The following is an 18,423-nucleotide window of genomic DNA, read 5'->3' on the forward strand; positions in this document are numbered from 1 at the left end:
GCCCTCCCCCATCCAGCCTGGCCTCTCCTCAAGGCAGAGCAAGGCCCAGACTGGGGATGGGACCGCACTGGTCACACACACACAGGCTGGAGACCCGGCCTCTGGCTGACTGTCCACCCCCCTCCCGTGCCCAGAGCCCCCTCACGCTGTGCCCAGTGCCCCCTCCCGTGCCCAGCGCCCCGCCCTGCCCCCTGCCCTGCAGTTTGTGAAGGTGCCCAGCGACGTGGCCCCCTCCGTGCTCTTTGACCTCCTGATGGCCGAGTGGCACCTGCCGGCCCCCAACCTGGTGGTGTCCCTGGTGGGCACGGAGCGGCCCGTCACCATGAAGTCGTGGCTGCGGGACGTGCTGCGCAAAGGGCTGGTGAAGGCGGCTCAGAGCACAGGTGAGGCCCAGCTCCGGCCCGGGACCCCCACGGCCCCCCCTCCGCATGGCCTGGGGTCCGGCCGAGGGGCTGAGGGTCCCCCCAGGCCCAGAGCCTCCCCCTGGGCCTCCACTCCTGGGCCCACCGGCCCCAGCGAGCGGCCCCCGGGGGACAGCAACTGTTTCCACCCGGGGCCCACGGTGCCTCCGCGGGGGGTGGCGTGGTTGGGGCCGGAATCACACCCCCGGGGCAGCTCAGGCGCCAGGGCTGCAGAAAGCCCAGCCGGGACGGGGCGGCTCAGCTCCAGCAGCCCTGCAGCGACTGCAGCAGAAAGAGGGCCAGGGCCGGGAGGTGGACAGAGCCTGGCCCCTCCCCTTCGCTGGCCCCAGGCCCCGGGCAGGCGGCTCCAGCAGGTGCCGGCGGTGGGAGGGCGCCACGGGAGGGCCTGGGGCCGCCGGCCACAGTGAGCCCCCACGCCCGCAGGCGCCTGGATCCTGACCAGCGCGCTCCGCGTGGGCCTCGCCCGGCACGTGGGGCAGGCGGTGCGGGACCACTCGCTGGCCAGCACGTCCACCGAGGCCCGCGTGGTGGCCGTCGGCATCGCCTCGCTGGGCCGCGTGCTGCACCGCCAGCTTCTGGACCAGGCCCAGGTGAGTGTCCGCCCCACTGGCTGTGCACTGGAGAGCGGGCGTCCGAGTCCCTCCCGGGCCAGCCTGCTGGACGGGCCGGGCCCGCCCTGGGCTCCGGGCTGGGAGCGAGCCGGCAGGTGCTCTCAAGGATGGGCTGTGAGGCAGAGGGAGGACAGAGCCCGGGGCGCCCTGTGCCCAGCACACGGCCAGCAGGTGGCAGCATCGCCCAGGGAAGGGCGTGGGCAGGGGCACAGACCTGGGCAGGGGCCTGGGCTCTGAGGACCCAGCCAGGACGGTGCCCAGAGGCCAGGCTTAGCCACAAACCTGGCGACCCTGGGCGAGCGCACCCCTCCCACCCAGGGCTGTCCGAGGCAGGGCTAGGAGTCGCCCTGCAGCCCCTGGGGAGTGGAGCCCTGCAGCCCGAGTTCTCCCTGGGGGGCCCGTCGCCCGCCCCCAGCCTCCAGGGTGGGCACGGGCCTGGGCAGAGCCGGGCCCAGCCTCACCGTGTGCATGGGGCCCAGGAGCACAGCCCTGTCCACTACCCCGCGGATGAGAGCGGCGGCCAGGGCCCCCTCTGCGCCCTGGACAACAGCCACTCCCACTTCGTGCTGGTGGAGCCGGACGCCCCCGGGTCGGGGGACGGGCCAACGGAGCTGTGGCTGAGGCTGGAGAAGCACATCGCGGAGCAGAGGACGGGCTATGGGGGTGAGGGCGCCCAGGAGGCCCGGGGCCCGGGGCGGGGCACAGCGTGTGGGCGGGACTGGAAGGACCCCCGGGCGGGCGGGGATGGGAGGACCCCGGGCGGGCGGGGATGGGAGGACCCCCGGGCGGGCGGGGATGGGAGGACCCCGGGCGGGCGGGGATGGGAGGACCCCCGGGCGGGCGGGGATGGGAGGACCAGCTGCCAGGAGCCGCGGCAGCTCCGCGTCCACTGGGCCTCCCTGGCCAGAGGCTCGGGCTGGGGCTCAGGCTTCGGGAGAAGTGAGATTTGCACATTTCGGGAGGCCTGTTCCCTGCGCGGCCACCAGGGGCAGCGCCGCCCAGTGACAGGCCGGGGGCCTCTGGGAGCTGGATTGCGAAGTGCTATTCACACATGGGACAGACCTGCTGTGGCCTTTGCCCACGGAGCCCCTTTAAGGGAGAAGCGGGGCCCATGGTCCTTGCGGCCCATCAGGAGGCACCTTTGGGAGCCTCCTGCCCGGCAGACCCGCAGGTCCCGGGTCTCGGGGGGCAGTCTCATTTCTGGCCCGTGTTGGGGGGCAGGTGCCCCCAGGCCCTCCGTTACCCCTCGGTCAGTGTGGGGACGGCCTGGGTCTCACGGCCCTGGCGTCCGTCACTCTGTGTGTAAACAGCCACAGCGCGCCCCTTGGACACGGGGAGGGGAGGCAGACGGGGTCCTCGTCCTGGGTGACGGGGCCTCAGGTGCAGGCCCAGCGTCAGCCTGCAGCCCTCGCGTCGCCGGGAGGCCTCTGGCCGCCGTTTGCTTGGAACACGGAGGCTCCCCACCCGGCAGGCGCTGGTAGGACCTCACGGGCGCTCCCCACAGGCACCGGCAGCATCGAGATCCCCGTCCTCTGCCTGCTGGTCAACGGCGACCCCGGCACCCTGGAGGTAGGGCAGCCTGGGGGCGGGGCCTCCCGCAGGCCCCCCCGCCCGGAGCACCGGGAGCTGACGCGGGGTCCCCCCTGCGCCCGCAGAGGATGGCCAGGGCGGTGGAGCAGGCCGCCCCGTGGCTGGTGCTGGCCGGCTCGGGGGGCATCGCCGACGTGCTGGCCGCCCTCCTGGCCCAGCCGCACCTCCTGGTGCCCCAGGTGGCCGAGAAGCAGTTTAAGGAGAAGTTCCCGGGCGAGCATTTCTCCTGGGAGGACATTCTGCACTGGACGAAGCTGGTAGGAGCCCAGAGCCCAGAGCCCAGTCGGGAGGGGCCCCGCTCCCCCTGTGAACCCCTCCAGGCGGGGCTGCCCCTGGGGAAGCTCCATGCCGCCTTCCCACCCGGACGCCCAGCCCCTTCTAATGCAAAGCCCCAAACTCAGTTCAGCGTCAGGGGTCCCGGAGCGAGCCCCCCAGTTGGCAGTGGTTCTGTGCCAGGCCCGTAGGTGTCAGGCTCACAGGGTGGCAACTGGCACTCTGGCCTGGGGACCCTGCCTCACACACCGCCCCGCCCTGCCCACTGCTCCATCCTGCCCAGGGCCTGCCTACTGCCCTGCCCACTGCCCCGCCCTGCCCAGGGCCTTCCCACTGCCCCACCCTGCCCCCTCCCATGGGCCACCTCTGTGTCCGGCCTCAGCTGCAGAGCATCGCCTCCCGCCCGCACCTGCTCACCGTGCACGACTTCGAGCAGGAGGGCTCCGCGGAGCTGGACACGGTCATCCTCAAGGCGCTGGTGAAAGGTGAGGGCGGCAGCCAGCCCGCCCGCCGAGGCCCGGGGGCGCCAGGCGCAGGGAGGGGTTGTGTCGATGGACCGGTCCGTGGCCATGGAGGCTGGGTGGGCTTTTTACTGCAGATGAGCTCGTGCCTGGGGGCTGACGCTGGCAGCCAGTCCTGCGCACCCAGGCAGGCGTCCTGCCAGGCTCCTGCGTTGGCTCCGGGGACGGGCAATGGTGCGCCCCTCTCGCGGTTTTCCGAGGGCGGAGCGGGCTGAGCAGAGCCCGGGAGGGGCCCGCTGCCCTCACCCTGCCCGCCTGCCCGCAGCCTGCAGGAGCCACAGCCAGGAGGCGCAGGACTACCTGGACGAGCTCAAGCTGGCGGTAGCCTGGGACCGCGTGGACATCGCCAGGAGCGAGATCTTCAACGGGGATGTGGAGTGGAAGGTGCCCTGCCTGGGGCCAGGGGAGGGCAGGCACCTTGTTGAGGGCCTGGGGCGGGCGGCGTCCTGAGGGCCACGGTCCATTCTCCCCGGGGTCGCCAAGGGGGGACCAGAGCACAGGTGGTTCTTCGGCTCCCCCAGGTCCCCCCTGTCCCCACGGGAGGTGCTGAGCAGCCCTTGGTTGTGGGCCTGCCCACAGCCCCAGGACCGGCCACCCCTGCCCGAGCCCTGAGCCCTGCCCGCCTGCCGTACCCGCTCTCCCAGAGGGACAGGCTGGGTGCCCGGGAACGGAGGGTGTGCCGAAGGCCCCTCTCCCAGCCCCTCACCCTCCATGTCCCCCGCTCTGGCTGGCCCGGCGGCCGCAGTCCTGCGACCTGGAAGAGGCGATGATGGACGCGCTGGTGAGCAACAAGCCGGAGTTCGTGCGGCTCTTCGTGGACCACGGCGCGGACGTGGCCGACTTCCTGACGTACGGGCGGCTGCAGCAGCTGTACCGGGCCGTGTCGCCCAAGAGCCTGCTCTTCTCGCTGCTGCAGCGCAAGCTGGAGGAGGGCCGCCCCGCGCTGCCCGCCCGGGGGCCGCCTGCGGGGCCGCCCGCCTTCTCGCTGCAGGAGGTGGCCCGCGTGCTCAAGGACTTCCTGCACGACGCCTGCCGCGGGCTCTACCAGGTGAGCGGGCGGGCGGGGAGGGGGTGCGGCCGGGCCCCCCGAGGCTGACCCCCCATCCCGTCGTCCTGCAGGAGCGGGGCCCGGCCCGGAGGCCCACCGGCCAGAGGTGGCAGCTGGACCTGAGCCAGAGGAGCGAGAACCCGTGGCGGGACCTGTTCCTGTGGGCCGTGCTGCAGAGCCGCCACGAGATGGCCACCTACTTCTGGGCCATGGTGAGCGGTGGCCACGGGGCCCCACAGCCGGGCCTGGGTCCCCAGGTCCCCCAGGGCCCCAGGGCGGGCAGGGGGCGTGCAGCCTCCTCAGACCGTCTCGCAGGGCCAGGAGGGCGTGGCCACCGCGCTGGTCGCCTGCAAGATCCTGCGAGAGATGTCGCACCTGGAGGCGGAGGCCGAGGCGGACCGCAGCGCGCGCGTGGCATCCTATGAGCAGCTGGCCCTGGGTGAGGCCCTGCCCGGCCTGTGGGCTCCCCCAGGGGCCTGGCCATCCCCACCGAGGGCCGAGATGGGCCCGCGACCACCTCACAGCCCACACCTGGCGCCGCAGGCCCTGTGGTGGGAGGGACCCCAGGGTGACTGAGGCTCCCGAGGTTCTGAGGGGAGACAGGGCTGGGCGGGCGGACGGGGACAGCCCCGGGGCAGCGGGTGGCGCCTGGCGACAGCGCTGGCCCCTGCACAGGCCTCTTCTCTGAGTGCTACAGCAACAGCGAGGACCGGGCCTTCGCCCTGCTCGTGCGCCGCACCCGCTCCTGGAGCCGCACCACCTGCCTGCACCTGGCCACCGAGGCCGACACCAAGGCCTTCTTCGCCCACGAAGGGGTGCAGGTGAGTGGCTGTGTCGGGGGACAGCGGGCGCCCCTCGTTCTCGCGTCCCGGCCTGTGGGGTGGGCCCTTGTCCCCGTGCCTGGGGCCAGCCCACACCTGGGGTCTCCGTGGAAGTGCCATTATCTCAGTGCGTCCCTCCTGGCCCCCAGCCTGGGCCCCCCACACACACACCCCGCACGGAAGGTCCCCGCCCACCAGGATAGAGACCCCAGGAGGCAGGGCTGGGCTGCAGCTGAGCCCGGAAGGGTGTGCCTGGCACCGGGCGCAGCACGGGCAGAGGAGCAGGGGCCTGCAGGGTGCCTCTCTTCCAGGCCTTCCTGACCAGGATCTGGTGGGGGGACATGGCTGCGGGCACGCCGGTGCTGCGGCTGCTGGGCGCCTTCCTGTGCCCGGGCCTGCTCTACACGGGCCTCATCGCCTTCAGGTGTGTGGGCGGCGGCTGGCGGAGCCGCTGGGGGAGGGCTCTTAGTCCAGCATCCAGGCAGGCCCCACGTGCCCCCCATGCCTTCTCCATGTACCCCACATTCCCTTGCTGGCTGCACCTCTAGGCCCTCCCATGGCCCTGAGGGTGCCCTGTGCTTGCAGTGAGGAGGCCCCGCTGCAGACGGGCCGGGAGGACCTGCAGGAGCTGGACAGCCTGGACACGGAGAAGAGCCTGCTCGACAGCCCGGGCGGCGGGTGAGGGCCTGGAGGGCGAGTGGGCGGACGGCCCGGGGGGCAGCGTATCCCGGGGCCCCTGGCCCTGCCTCACCTTTGGCTGTGACCCCCTTTGCGGAGCAGGCTGGGGGAGCCGGCGGAGGCACGGAGGATGCAGGGCCGCCGAGACCCCCGGGCGGCCTTCCTGCCCACACGCTGGCGGCAGTTCTGGGGCGCCCCCGTGACCGTGTTCCTGGGGAACGTGGTCATGTACTTCGCCTTCCTCTTCCTGTTCACCTACGTCCTGCTGGGGGACTTCAGGCCGCCCCCCCAGGGGCCGTCAGGGCCTGAGGTCACCCTTTACTTCTGGGTCTTCACCCTGGTGCTGGAGGAGGTCCGGCAGGTGAGTGGTGGGCCCGTCCCCGCCGCTGAGCCCCGATCTCAGCTCCAGACCGAGCCCCAAGCCCTGAGCCCCGATCCCAGCTCCAGACCGAGCCCCGAGCCCCGATCCCAGCTCCAGACCGAGCCCCGAGCCCTGAGCCCCGATCCCAGCTCCAGACCGAGCCCCGAGCCCCAAGCCCCGATCCCAGCTTCAGACCGAGCCCCGAGCCCCGAGCCCCGATCCCAGCTCCAGACCGAGCCCCGAGCCCCGATCCCAGCTCCAGACCGAGCCCCGAGCCCCGAGCCCCGATCCCAGCTCCAGATCGAGCCCCGAGCCCCGAGCCCCGAGCCCCGATCCCAGCTCCAGACCGAGCCCCGAGCCCCGATCCCAGCTCCAGACCGAGCCCCGAGCCCTGAGCCCCGATCCCAGCTCCAGACCGAGCCCCGAGCCCTGAGCCCCGATCCCAGCTCCAGACCGAGCCCCGAGCCCCGAGCCCCGATCCCAGCTCCAGACCGAGCCCCGAGCCCCGATCCCAGCTCCAGACCGAGCCCCAAGCCCTGAGCCCCGATCCCAGCTCCAGACCGAGCCCCGAGCCCTGAGCCCCGATCCCAGCTCCAGATCGAGCCCCGAGCCCTGAGCCCCGATCCCAGCTCCAGACCGAGCCCCGAGCCCCGATCCCAGCTCCAGACCGAGCCCCGAGCCCCGATCCCAGCTCCAGACCGAGCCCCGAGCCCCGATCCCAGCTCCAGACCGAGCCCCGAGCCCTGAGCCCCGATCCCAGCTCCAGACCGAGCCCCGAGCCCTGAGCCCCGATCCCAGCTCCAGACCGAGCCCCGAGCCCCGAGCCCCGAGCCCCGATCCCAGCTCCAGACCGAGCCCCGAGCCCCGATCCCAGCTCCAGACCGAGCCCCGAGCCCTGAGCCCCGATCCCAGCTCCAGACCGAGCCCCGAGCCCCGATCCCAGCTCCAGACCGAGCCCCGAGCCCCGATCCCAGCTCCAGACCGAGCCCCAAGCCCTGAGCCCCGATCCCAGCTCCAGACCGAGCCCCGAGCCCCGATCCCAGCTCCAGATCGAGCCCCGAGCCCTGAGCCCCGATCCCAGCTCCAGACCGAGCCCCGAGCCCCGATCCCAGCTCCAGACCGAGCCCCGAGCCCCGATCCCAGCTCCAGACCGAGCCCCGAGCCCCGATCCCAGCTCCAGACCGAGCCCCGAGCCCTGAGCCCCGATCCCAGCTCCAGACCGAGCCCCGAGCCCCGATCCCAGCTCCAGACCGAGCCCCGAGCCCTGAGCCCCGATCCCAGCTCCAGACCGAGCCCCGAGCCCTGAGCCCCGATCCCAGCTCCAGACCGAGCCCCGAGCCCTGAGCCCCGATCCCAGCTCCAGATCGAGCCCCGAGCCCTGAGCCCCGATCCCAGCTCCAGACCGAGCCCCGAGCCCTGAGCCCCGATCCCAGCTCCAGAACGAGCCCCGAGCCCCGATCCCAGCTCCAGACCGAGCCCCGAGCCCCGATCCCAGCTCCAGACCGAGCCCCGAGCCCCGATCCCAGCTCCAGACCGAGCCCCGATCCCCGATCCCAGCTCCAGACCGAGCCCCGAGCCCCGATCCCAGCTCCAGACCGAGCCCCGAGCCCCGATCCCAGCTCCAGACCGAGCCCCGAGCCCCGATCCCAGCTCCAGACCGAGCCCTGAGCCCCGATCCCAGCTCCAGACCGAGCCCCGAGCCCTGAGCCCCGATCCCAGCTCCAGACCGAGCCCCGAGCCCTGAGCCCCGATCCCAGCTCCAGACCGAGCCCCGAGCCCTGAGCCCCGATCCCAGCTCCAGACCGAGCCCCGAGCCCTGAGCCCCGATCCCAGCTCCAGACCGAGCCCCGATCCCAGCTCCAGACCGAGCCCCGAGCCCCGATCCCAGCTCCAGACCGAGCCCCGATCCCAGCTCCAGACCGAGCCCCGAGCCCCGAGCCCCGATCCCAGCTCCAGACCGAGCCCCGAGCCCCGAGCCCCGATCCCAGCTCCAGACCGAGCCCCGAGCCCCGAGCCCCGATCCCAGCTCCAGACCGAGCCCCGAGCCCCGAGCCCCGATCCCAGCTCCAGACCGAGCCCGAGCCCCGAGCCCCGATCCCAGCTCCAGACCGAGCCCCGAGCCCTGAGCCCCGATCCCAGCTCCAGACCGAGCCCCGAGCCCTGAGCCCCGATCCCAGCTCCAGACCGAGCCCCGAGCCCTGAGCCCCGATCCCAGCTCCAGACTGAGCCCCGAGCCCCGATCCCAGCTCCAGACCGAGCCCCGAGCCCCGATCCCAGCTCCAGACCGAGCCCCAAGCCCTGAGCCCCGATCCCAGCTCCAGACCGAGCCCCGAGCCCCGATCCCAGCTCCAGACCGAGCCCCGAGCCCTGATCCCAGCTCCAGACCGAGCCCCGAGCCCCGATCCCAGCTCCCGATCGAGCCCCGAGCCCTGAGCCCTGATCCCAGCTCCAGACCGAGCCCCGAGCCCTGAGCCCCGATCCCAGCTCCAGACCGAGCCCCGAGCCCTGAGCCCCGATCCCAGCTCCAGAACGAGCCCCGAGCCCCGATCCCAGCTCCAGACCGAGCCCCGAGCCCCGATCCCAGCTCCAGACCGAGCCCCGAGCCCCGATCCCAGCTCCAGACCGAGCCCCGAGCCCCGATCCCAGCTCCAGACCGAGCCCCGAGCCCCGATCCCAGCTCCAGACCGAGCCCCGAGCCCCGATCCCAGCTCCAGACCGAGCCCCGAGCCCTGAGCCCCGATCCCAGCTCCAGACCGAGCCCCGAGCCCTGAGCCCCGATCCCAGCTCCAGACCGAGCCCCGAGCCCTGAGCCCCGATCCCAGCTCCAGACCGAGCCCCGAGCCCTGAGCCCCGATCCCAGCTCCAGACCGAGCCCCGATCCCAGCTCCAGACCGAGCCCCGGCTGGTCGGGGCGGCGTGCAGCGAGGGGCCTGCCTGCCCTCCCCAGGGCTTCTTCACGGACGAGGACACGCAGCTGGGGAAGAAGCTCATGCTCTACGTTGAGGACAACTGGAACAAGTGCGACATGGTGGCCATCTTCCTGTTCCTCGTGGGCGTCACCTGCAGGTCTGGGGGCCAAGGGGTGGCCGAGGGGGAGGGGGCAGGGCCGCCCTCAGGAACCCCGCTTCCCCCAACGCCTGGGCTGTCCTGGGGGCCCTTGCCCTCTGGCACCAGCAGCCCCCGCCGCCCGCCGTGCCCGCAGGATGCTGCCCTCGGCGTTCGAGGCTGGCCGCACGGTCCTCGCCATCGACTTCATGGTGTTCACGCTTCGCCTCATCCACATCTTTGCCATCCACAAGCAGCTGGGCCCCAAGATCATCATCGTGGAGCGAATGGTGCGCCCTGGCCTGCGCCCCGTCCCGGGGGGAGGGCGAGCTGGCCTGGGCTGACGACGCTCCTCCCGCCCCAGATGAAGGACGTCTTCTTCTTCCTCTTCTTCCTGAGTGTGTGGCTGGTGGCCTACGGCGTGGCCACCCAGGCGCTGCTGCACCCCCACGACGGCCGCCTGGAGTGGGTGTTCCGCCGCGTGCTCTACCGGCCCTACCTGCAGATCTTCGGGCAGATCCCCCTGGACGAGATCGACGGTGAGCACCAGCCCGGGGGCAGTCGCACTGCGACCAGGTTACCAGGTTCCTCCTCGAGACCAGCCCGGAGCTGGCCGAGCAGGGACGTCCTGAGCCGGCCCTCGGCCCCTGCACACGCCCAGGGCAGGCACAGCCCCGACCTCAGGCCTGGGCTGGAGACAGACACCAGGAGGCCTGGAGGTGGCCAGGGCTGGTCTCCTGCGGGGCGGCCTTTCTGTGCAGGCCGAGCAGGGGACAGGTGTGCAAGCAGCGGAGGCCACCCCAGCCCGCCCTGACCATGGCCGGAGTCTGGGCTCCGCTGGCTGGCCCCACGAACCTGGGCGTCCGCCCTCCTGCACGACCCACTGGGCAGCGAGTCTCCTGTCACCCCCACCCAGGCCCCCCCCCACCGGCCCATGCCCGCCTGCTGGAAAGGCCTCCATCCCAGGGCCACCCCCTGTGCGCCTTCCCTCTCCCAGGGTCACCCACTGTGCGCCTTCCCTGAGGTGGGGGGCTGGCCCCTGTGCCTGGCGGGGGCCTGAGGCTCTGAGCATTTCCCACAACAGGGACCAGGTGGGGACAGAGCTGCCTGGCTGAGCTGCAGGAGAAACTGGGGTGGGGACCGGGACAGCAGCACAGGCCCTGGGGTGGCTGGCGTCCGTGAGGGAGGAGAGGGGGGACAGGGCCGGCCCCTGGACGAAGGTGGGCTGCAGCCAGGTGCCAGGGGAGGGCCCGGGACACCAGCCCCCGAGGGCACTCCCGGGCTGTCACGGGCTCACTGGGTCGCAGAGGCTGACCCTGACCTTCCAGCTAATGAGGCAGAGCCGTGCGGTAAATGTTTGCCCAGAGGAAGGCGCGTGATGGAAGCGCAGTCGGGCAGGAAGGGGAGGCCGCGTCAGGGACGTGCCCCCAGCTGGCGCCCGAGAGCCGGCTCTGCGGGCTGTTTTCCTGGCCCTGCACCTCCTCCGTGTCTGCTCACCCGCAGCCTCGTTTTCCAGGCCATTAGCTCAGCAGACCCGCTGCCCTCGCCATGGCCCCGGCTGGGGGACGGCGCCACGACCCCCAGGCAGGAGGGGAGCGAGGGGGCCCCTCCAGTGTGCGGGGGGCACTCCAGCCCGTGACCACATCCCTGGCCGCCTGTCCCAGCACAGGCTGGTCCGGGGAAGAGGTGTGGCATGGGGCCCCCTGGGGAGGCCGGACCTGCCGCCGTGCTGGGCAGACCCGCCCGCAGGGGAAAGGGACGGGGATCAGGGCGCGGGCTCAGCAACCCCGGCCACTGTGGGGAGCCCGCCAGGCTGTGGGGGCAGTGATTCACTGACAGGAGGGCCGAGAGGGAAACTGAGGCTCGGGCAGCCTCCCTGCTCTCGGCGCCAGGCGGGGGGAGCCGGGGCTGAGCTGTGACGGCGACGAGTTAATTTGCAGCCCGGCCTGGCGGCGCCTGGGTGAGCCAGGAAGCTCCGGCCTCATTACCCGGAGCCGCTTTCATCGAGATTTACAGCTTCACAAACACTCCACGGGCTGCGGCCCCTGGGAACCGGCAGGGAGCGGGATCAGGAACCAGCCGGAAGGAGAGGGGGCAGGAGGGAGGTCGCTGCGCTGCCCCTAGGTCACTGGGAGAAAGGAGGGGGGCGCAGTGAGGGCACGGCCCACGGAACAAGCCCAGCCCCCCACGCGTGCAGTGGTGGGGACACGGCACAGAGACCTCCGTGTCACCTGCGAACGGTCCACCCATCGTGCACGCCCCCACAGGCTGCCCACCGAGGGCCTGGCACCTGGGACCCCCACGGCCGCCTCTGCCCAGGGCGGGAGCCCAGCCCGTCCCAGATGTGCTCCCCCGACGGGAATTGGTGTCAGAAAAGCCGAGAAGTCCTGCCCGGGGACTGCTCCTGCCAGCTCCCCATCCCATCGGCTTGGAGCCGAGCCTGGGGGGGGGGGGGGGGGGCAGCGTTCATCCCGGAGCAGACACGGGGCCTCTGCCCCCAGAGCCTGTGCTTCCCGTGGCCGCGGCCTGGCCTGGGGTGTCCGGTGATGGGGCTTCCAGGAGCGCCAGGTGGGGGGTCCCCCAGCCACCCAGGAAGCTCTGGCGCGCCCGCCCGCCCAGCAGCAGCCTCCCCTTTCAGAAGCCCGTGTGAACTGCTCGGTGCACCCGCTGCTGCCAGAGGGCTCACCCGCCTGCCCCAATCTCTACGCCAACTGGCTGGTCATCCTGCTGCTGGTCACCTTCCTGCTGGTCACCAACGTGCTGCTCATGAACCTGCTCATCGCCATGTTCAGGTGCCCGGGACTCAGGAACTGGGCCCCACAGGGGGAGGCCTGGAGGGGGGCGGTCACCCCCAGACCTGGGCCCCACGGGGAGAGGCCTGGAGGGGGTGGTCACCCCCAGACCTGGGCCCCACGGGGAGAGGCCTGGAGGGGGGCGGTCACCCCGAGATTGCCCCCGCCCCGCACCAGGGAGGGGTGTGGGAGAGGCTTTCCCAAACCCCTGCCCCGGGGGCCGCCCCTCACACCAGCAGGGCCAGGGCCTTTGGAGGCCGAGGGTTTGGAGGTGTCGGGGCGGCAGCGGGGGCAGTGGAAGACCCGGATGAGTGAACCCCACATTAGACACCCCCCCCCCCCGGACCCAGTGATTGGAGCCGATCGGGAGGGGGGCTCGGGTTCTGAGAGCCTCGCTCAGCCGCCCGGGCCCTGCAGCTACACCTTCCAGATGGTGCAGGGCAACGCGGACATGTTCTGGAGGTTCCAGCGCTACCACCTCATCGTGGAGTACCAGGAGCGCCCCGCCCTGGCCCCGCCCTTCATCCTGCTCAGCCACCTGGGCCTGGTGCTCAGGAGGGTCTTCCAGAAGGAGGCGGGGCAGAAGCGGGCACGCCTGGGTGAGGCCGCCGGTGGGCAGGAGGGGCAGCTGGCACAGGCTGAGCCGGGGGGGGGCCCCGGGCGCGGCTGCACTGATGGGGGGGGGTTGGGAGGGCCTGCGGGTGGCACCCCTGGGCGGGATCCGGCGGAGCTGCCCCGGCTCCCTGCCAAGGCCCACCTGGCTGTGTCGAGCCCTCGGCCGCCCCGCTTCCCCAGAGAGAGACCTGCCGGAGCCCCTGGACCAGAAGATGGTGACGTGGGAGGCGGTGCGGAAGGAGAGCCACCTGAGCCGGCTGGAGCGCAGCAGGAGGGACAGCGAGGCGGAGGTGCTGCGGAGGACCGCCCACAGGTGCCAGGCGGCCGGAGAGGGGCCGCTCGCGGGCGCCGCGGCCCCTGCACTCAGGACGAGCTGGGACGCTGAGGCTGGAGAGAGGCGTGGGCTATGGCGGATCTCGAGGGCCCCGCACCCACCTCCTGGCCCGAACAGGGCTCTTCTGGGGCCTTGCCTGCCCCGTGTTTGGGGGACAGGGCCCTGTGTGGTGTCCTCCCTGCTCCGGGGTCTCCGAACGGAAGCCTGCCCTTCGCCTGCCTCCCCAGGTGCCCCAGGTGGTGCCCCCCAGACCTCCCTGAGCCCTCGGTGCCTGCCTGCCTGCGGGTGGGCCATTCCTGCCCCCTGGAGGGCGCAGCAGCGCTGTGTGCACCCAGATGAGGCGGGGGCACGGCCAGAACACCCTGACTCGGGACCAGAGGCCTCAGCGGCCCCCGCCCACCCCAAAGGGCCTGGGTGGCAGGACGAGGGAGGGCGGGAGAGCCCCGGTTCAGAGGCCCTGTGGCCAACGGTGCCTGCTGTCCCTGCTCTGCCACAGGGTGGACGTCATAGCCAAGCAGCTCGGGGGGCTGAGAGAGCAGGAGAAACGCATCCGGGGCCTGGAGTCACAGGTGGGCTGCCAACCAGACCCTGCCCCTCCAGGCTAACGCCGCACCCAGGCTGCACTCAGCACCCCTGCCCAACCATCGCCTAGAGCAGGGGGCCCTCCCTAGAGGGATCCTGTCCACTCGACACACCCCTGGAGCTGCCTCCGGCCCTCTTCCTCCGAGTGCAGCCGGGGGGCGTCCCAGGCAGCAGGGTCCTGGCAGGAGAGGGCGGGGAGGGTCCTGGGGCTCGGCCCGGGGCTCCCCTTCACGCCTCTCCCTCTGGCAGGTCAACTACTGCACGGTGCTCCTGGCCTCCGTGGCCGACAGGCTGCCCATGGGCAGTGCCCACCACAGTAAGTGTGTCTGGGAGGCCCTGTCCCTGCCCCCTGCTGCCCCGCCTTTGAGGTGCAGAGATGCCCTCTGGCCAAGCCCCTGACCCAGCCAGGCCTGAGGTGGTCTCACAGCCCCTGAGGGGTCCCAGGCTCCCGGGCAGTCACCTCTCCCTCCACTCGGCCCCTCCCCCTCCCTCCCTGGGCACTGCGGTGAGCAGCCCTCCCCACCCCACCCCCAGACTCTTGGAACTTGGCCATGGGGAGCCGGCAGGCCCCTGCTGAGCGTGGAGGGGCCGGGGGAGCAGAGACCACCCAGAGGCCAGCCCGCTGCTCTCGGACACCTGAGCCACTTGGACCGTCAGCACACGGGCCCCCTCTCCCGGAGCCCTAGGCCCAGACGGGGTGGGTGGGGGGCCACGGCCCTTGGCGAGTTATCCCAGGTCCAACCCACACTGTGCCCGCCCCGCCCCCCCAGTGGCTTCATCAAAAGGAGCCTCAGAGCCGCCCGCCAGCCTGCGCCAGGACAGCGAGCGTGCACCGAGCCCACCCGCCTCCCGCCTCGGGGCCCACACCAGCCCCTAACCCCTACCCAGCCCCACCTGCTAAGAAAGTGACCGGCTCTGACGTGCTGTGGTGTCTGCCTGTGCCTGTCGGCTCCCGCCCGCGCCCCCAGCAGCTCAGGGAGGCTGGAGTGAGTCCGGCCCGGGGGCAGCCCAGGACACCGTCCCCCCTGAAGGCGGCTTCCCCGGGGACGGAGCCTGGAGAACAGGCCTCACCCGGGTGGCCCCCCAGACCCGTGGCCCTGGGAGGCATTCGGGTCGCCGGGCTGTGGACCGTGTGCCCTGAGAAAGGCTCCCTGGCCGTGGGTTGGGGTCAAGGCGCCCCCGCCCCCATGCGAGGCGAGGCCAGCCACCCAGTCCCTCGGGAAGACCCACCGCTGCACACGCAGGGCGACTCGGACCTCTGAGCCCGAGGCCGCGGGAGGCTCGCGTGGGAGCGTGCTCGGGGGGCCTGCGAGCGGAGGTCCCGCCGCCCAGTCCCGGGTGGGGGCGGGTTCAGAGCGACACGGAGCCCGAGTAAAACCCAAAACCTTTATTGCTCCTCCAGGGGCACCGCAGGCCCAGCTTCCAGTCCCCTTGGCAAGGTCCCAGCCCCAAAGCCACTGCCTGAGCCCAACCAGGCCACGCGCCTCCTACAGGCTGCCCGCCTGGCTCCCAGCCCCCGGGGTGGGGCTCCTGACTTGGGGGCCGTCTCGCTGTCAGCCCTCAGCACCGGGGGCCTCGGGGGCCGCACTCTGGCTCCGCAAGTGGTCCCTGCTCCGCTTCCTGCTGCCGTGGAAGCCAACCGTCTCCACCGCCGGGGGGCCTGCCGCCGGCCTACTGTGGGGGGCCCCCTCAGGCACGCCCACCTCCTGCAGGCCCCCGTGGGGGCCGCCCCACTCCTCAGCCTCCGGGCTCCCAGGCCTGGCCAGGTGCGCCAGCTCCACGGGGCCCCCCGCCTCCGGCAGGACCCTCTTCCTCTCCGGCCTGGCGGGCCTGGCCTCGGCGCGGGTGGGCTTGGAGAAGACGACCCTCCCCTCCCCGCGGCTGGACGGGTCCTGGTTGAAGGAGGGCTCGTAGCTGCCAGGCGCAGCCCCACGCGGGGAGCCCAGGAAGTCCAGGGCGGCCGCCCGGTTGCTCTGCTCGCTGGCCTCGGCCACGTCCTCCAGGCTGTACCTGGTCCAGCGCTCGGGGTGGGCCACGTAGTCGGGCACGGGGGGCACCCTCGGGGGGACGAGGCTCTGACGGGGCCGGCTGGAGGGCACCCGGGGCTGCTTGAAGCCCCCGCCGTCACCCAGGCCCGCCGGGCCCTCGGGGGGCAGCGCCTGCCTGGCCGCCCCCTCCAGGCGGTCGAAGATGCTGTGGCTGCGCTGAGAGAAGGTGCTGCTGGTGCCCCGCAGGTGGAACGGCTGCACGGCGGCGGCGGGGGGGCCCCTGGGCGACGAGGGGGGGCTGTCGGGGCCCGAGTCCCCCTGGGCCTCCCCGGGCAGCCGCTCGGGGGTCAGGGCCTCCAGCGGGGCGCTGCCGGGCCAGCTGAGGTCGGAGTCCGAGTCGGAGTCGCTGAGGGAGACGGTGGGCGGAGACAGGACGTCGTACTCCGTCCCCTGCTCGACCTCCAGGCCAGGGGAGGGCTCGCCGGCCCCCACCTCCGCCATGCGTCCTGGGCCGCACACCTAGACCCAAACTGCGTGAGGCCCGGGCTCAGCCCTGCCAGGGCCCACCCTCCCCAAACGTCCTCTCCTCACCTTCCTGGGTGCCCGGTGCCGGTGCCCGAGCCCCGCGGCCAGAGGCGGGCTGTGTCCTCAACACGAAGACCCCTGCGCGGCTCTGCTCAGCTGCTCCACCTGCTCAGCTGCTCCACCTGCTCAGCTGCTCCAGCTGCTCCACCTGCTCCAGCTGCTCCAGGGAGGCTGGGGGGGAGGGGGGGTGGACGTCAGACAGTGAATGTGCCCAGTGGCGCCACGACCAGCGAGCGGCAGAGGCCGGGTTTCGGGGCCTCGGACCGCCAGCTCACTCAGCGCCCACAGGCCGGGGGAGGGCCGCGCACCCAGACCCCAAGGCTGAGTCCAAATGCAGCGAGGACGGGGCGGGGGGAAGGGGGGGAGCCCGCGGCCCCAAGCAGCCCGGGCTCCGCTCGGGCCCTCCCCACCCGCCGGCCCGCAGGACGGGGCTCCTGTCGGCGGGGAGCTGCCCGCGAGCCCCCCCCGGTGTCTGCGGCCACGTCCCGGGCGTCGGAGGGTCCGGCTCAGGAACAGGGCGCCGACCTGCACCTGCAGGAGCCCCGCGGGGCGGAGGCCAGTCCCTGCGGCTCCGGGGGCGCGTCTCCCGCCCCCCCTCCCGGGGCCAGACTCGCCCCCGGCACCGCTCTCGGCCGCCCGCCCCGCTACGAGCCCAGCGCGGCGAGGGTTCCATCTCCGACCCGCCTCCCAGGGACGTCGCACCCGCCGCGGCGTCCGCGGGGCGCACGGTGCGCTGTCGGCGGAGCCGGTTCCGAGCTGCCCACGCCGCCCACGCCGCCCGGGAGGCGCGGACAGACGCCGGGACAGTCGGGGCGGAGGGGGGGCGGTCTCCGAGAACCGAGAGCGGGAGGAGCTCGGAGGAGGGCAGCGCCGCCACGTCCGGGCCGCGGACCCCGGCTCCGTGCACCTCCCCCCGCAGCCCGGCCCGTGCGCAGCAGGCTCTCCCCTCCCGAGGCCGGCGTCTCGGGGGCCGCGGCCCGGGCCTCACGAGACTCGAGGGCCAGGGCCGGAGGCGCGGGAGACGCAGGCGCCCCCCGAGGGGCCACGGGCCCGCGCCGCCGTGCGCGCTCAGCACAAACCTGCGGGTTACCGCGGCCCGGCCGTCTCCATCTTGCGTCGTGCTCGGCCCTCTGGGAAACCGAGTCCTTCGCCGGCCGAGCGCCGCAGCTGCTGTGCCCGATGAACTACATCTCCCACCAGGCACTGGGCCGCTACTCCCGAGGCCTGTCGGGACATGTAATCATTACTCTTGTGCTCTCTTCCTAGCCTTCCCATCCCCGGAAATGGCGTCACTGGCTCGCGAAAAGGACCCGGAATTGATTAGAGGGGTTAGGGGTGGGGACTGCGAACTCTCAGAACGCGCGAGGGCTAAAGGCCTTCGCCTTGTTACCGAGGCCCTAGCGCCCCCTACTGGAGGCCGTGAGGACAGCGGCCCCTCAGGCCGGAAGTGCGTCGTAGCGCGAGGCGGGCGCCGTTCGCGGACTTCCGGTCCTGGCCGGAAGTGACCGACGCGCCTTCCAGGGTTCTGGGCCCGGATTGGGCGGTCAGGTCAGGCGGCAGCCGGGGCATCCCGCTCAGGAGGGGCACCCGAAGCGGATGGCAGCCCCCGGGTACAGGCCGCGTGGCCCCGCGTATTGCCCTCGAAGTGCGGGGACCTTGCCCCCTCGCGCCCTCCCCGGGCTTCTGTCCCGGCGCCTCGGGAGTGCGGGTTCCGGCCCATCCTCCCTGCACCCCCGGCCGGTCCTCCCTGCACCCCCCGCCCGTCCTCCCCGCACCCTTGGACGGCTCATCCCCAGGCCCCCACGCCTGCCCCAGCACTGGGTCCGGGTCACTGCAGGACGTACGGCCTCCAGCGCTGGGCCATCTGCCCTCCCACCCGGCCCGACGGGCACAGGCTGCGGAGGGCAGACCTGCCGAGGCCCCAGGGCTCCGCATGGCGGCCCCGCCGGGCCAGTTTCCAGAATCAGCCCCCAACGAGGCCGCCCACGGGATCCACGGCCAGGCTGTCTGGCCTCGGGTCCATCTAACGTACACATGGTGGGAGCCTGCCTGAGGCTCACGGTGACGGCCAGCAGCCCGGTCCGTCCCCAGCGTCCCCGCAGCCAGCAGCCCTGCGGCAGGACGCGCTGGCCTGAGTCCGCTGTGGTCGGAGGGTGG

The 18,423-nt window shown here is 72.8% G+C and overlaps 2 protein-coding genes across 3 annotated transcripts; one reads left to right on the forward strand and one right to left on the reverse strand.

Annotated features, from left to right (window-relative positions):
* Positions 1–253: 253 nt before the first annotated feature.
* On the forward strand, positions 254–14,439 carry TRPM5 (transient receptor potential cation channel subfamily M member 5). Its single transcript, XM_036315829.1, is given in 24 exon segments — positions 254–383; positions 846–1,012; positions 1,513–1,696; positions 2,538–2,602; positions 2,689–2,880; positions 3,279–3,381; positions 3,683–3,801; positions 4,163–4,465; positions 4,537–4,677; positions 4,781–4,904; positions 5,141–5,286; positions 5,598–5,710; positions 5,872–5,964; positions 6,067–6,325; positions 9,273–9,391; positions 9,528–9,660; positions 9,735–9,909; positions 12,009–12,162; positions 12,580–12,761; positions 12,958–13,090; positions 13,608–13,680; positions 13,943–14,009; positions 14,228–14,277; positions 14,280–14,439. Coding segments are annotated over 24 exon segments (3,279 nt in total). The 3' UTR covers positions 14,334–14,439.
* A 626-nt stretch (positions 14,440–15,065) lies between these two features.
* Positions 15,066–17,951, reverse strand: TSSC4 (tumor suppressing subtransferable candidate 4). 2 transcript variants are annotated; one of them, XM_036315824.1, is made up of 3 exons: positions 17,346–17,951; positions 16,273–16,437; positions 15,066–16,200 (listed from the first exon to the last, which is right to left on the reverse strand). In XM_036315824.1, the coding sequence occupies exon 3, from the start codon at positions 16,180–16,182 to the stop codon at positions 15,247–15,249; it is 936 nt and encodes a 311-aa protein (XP_036171717.1). In that variant the 5' UTR covers positions 16,183–16,200; positions 16,273–16,437; positions 17,346–17,951; the 3' UTR covers positions 15,066–15,246. The 2 variants fall into 2 exon arrangements, with proteins under 2 accessions (XP_036171717.1, XP_036171718.1); XM_036315825.1 differs by lacking the exon at positions 17,346–17,951 and adding an exon at positions 16,969–17,337.
* Between the last annotated feature and the right edge of the window lie 472 nt (positions 17,952–18,423).

This window comes from Myotis myotis, unplaced genomic scaffold, assembly GCF_014108235.1.
Source record: "Myotis myotis isolate mMyoMyo1 unplaced genomic scaffold, mMyoMyo1.p scaffold_m19_p_61, whole genome shotgun sequence".
Lineage (NCBI taxonomy): Eukaryota > Metazoa > Chordata > Mammalia > Chiroptera > Vespertilionidae > Myotis > Myotis myotis.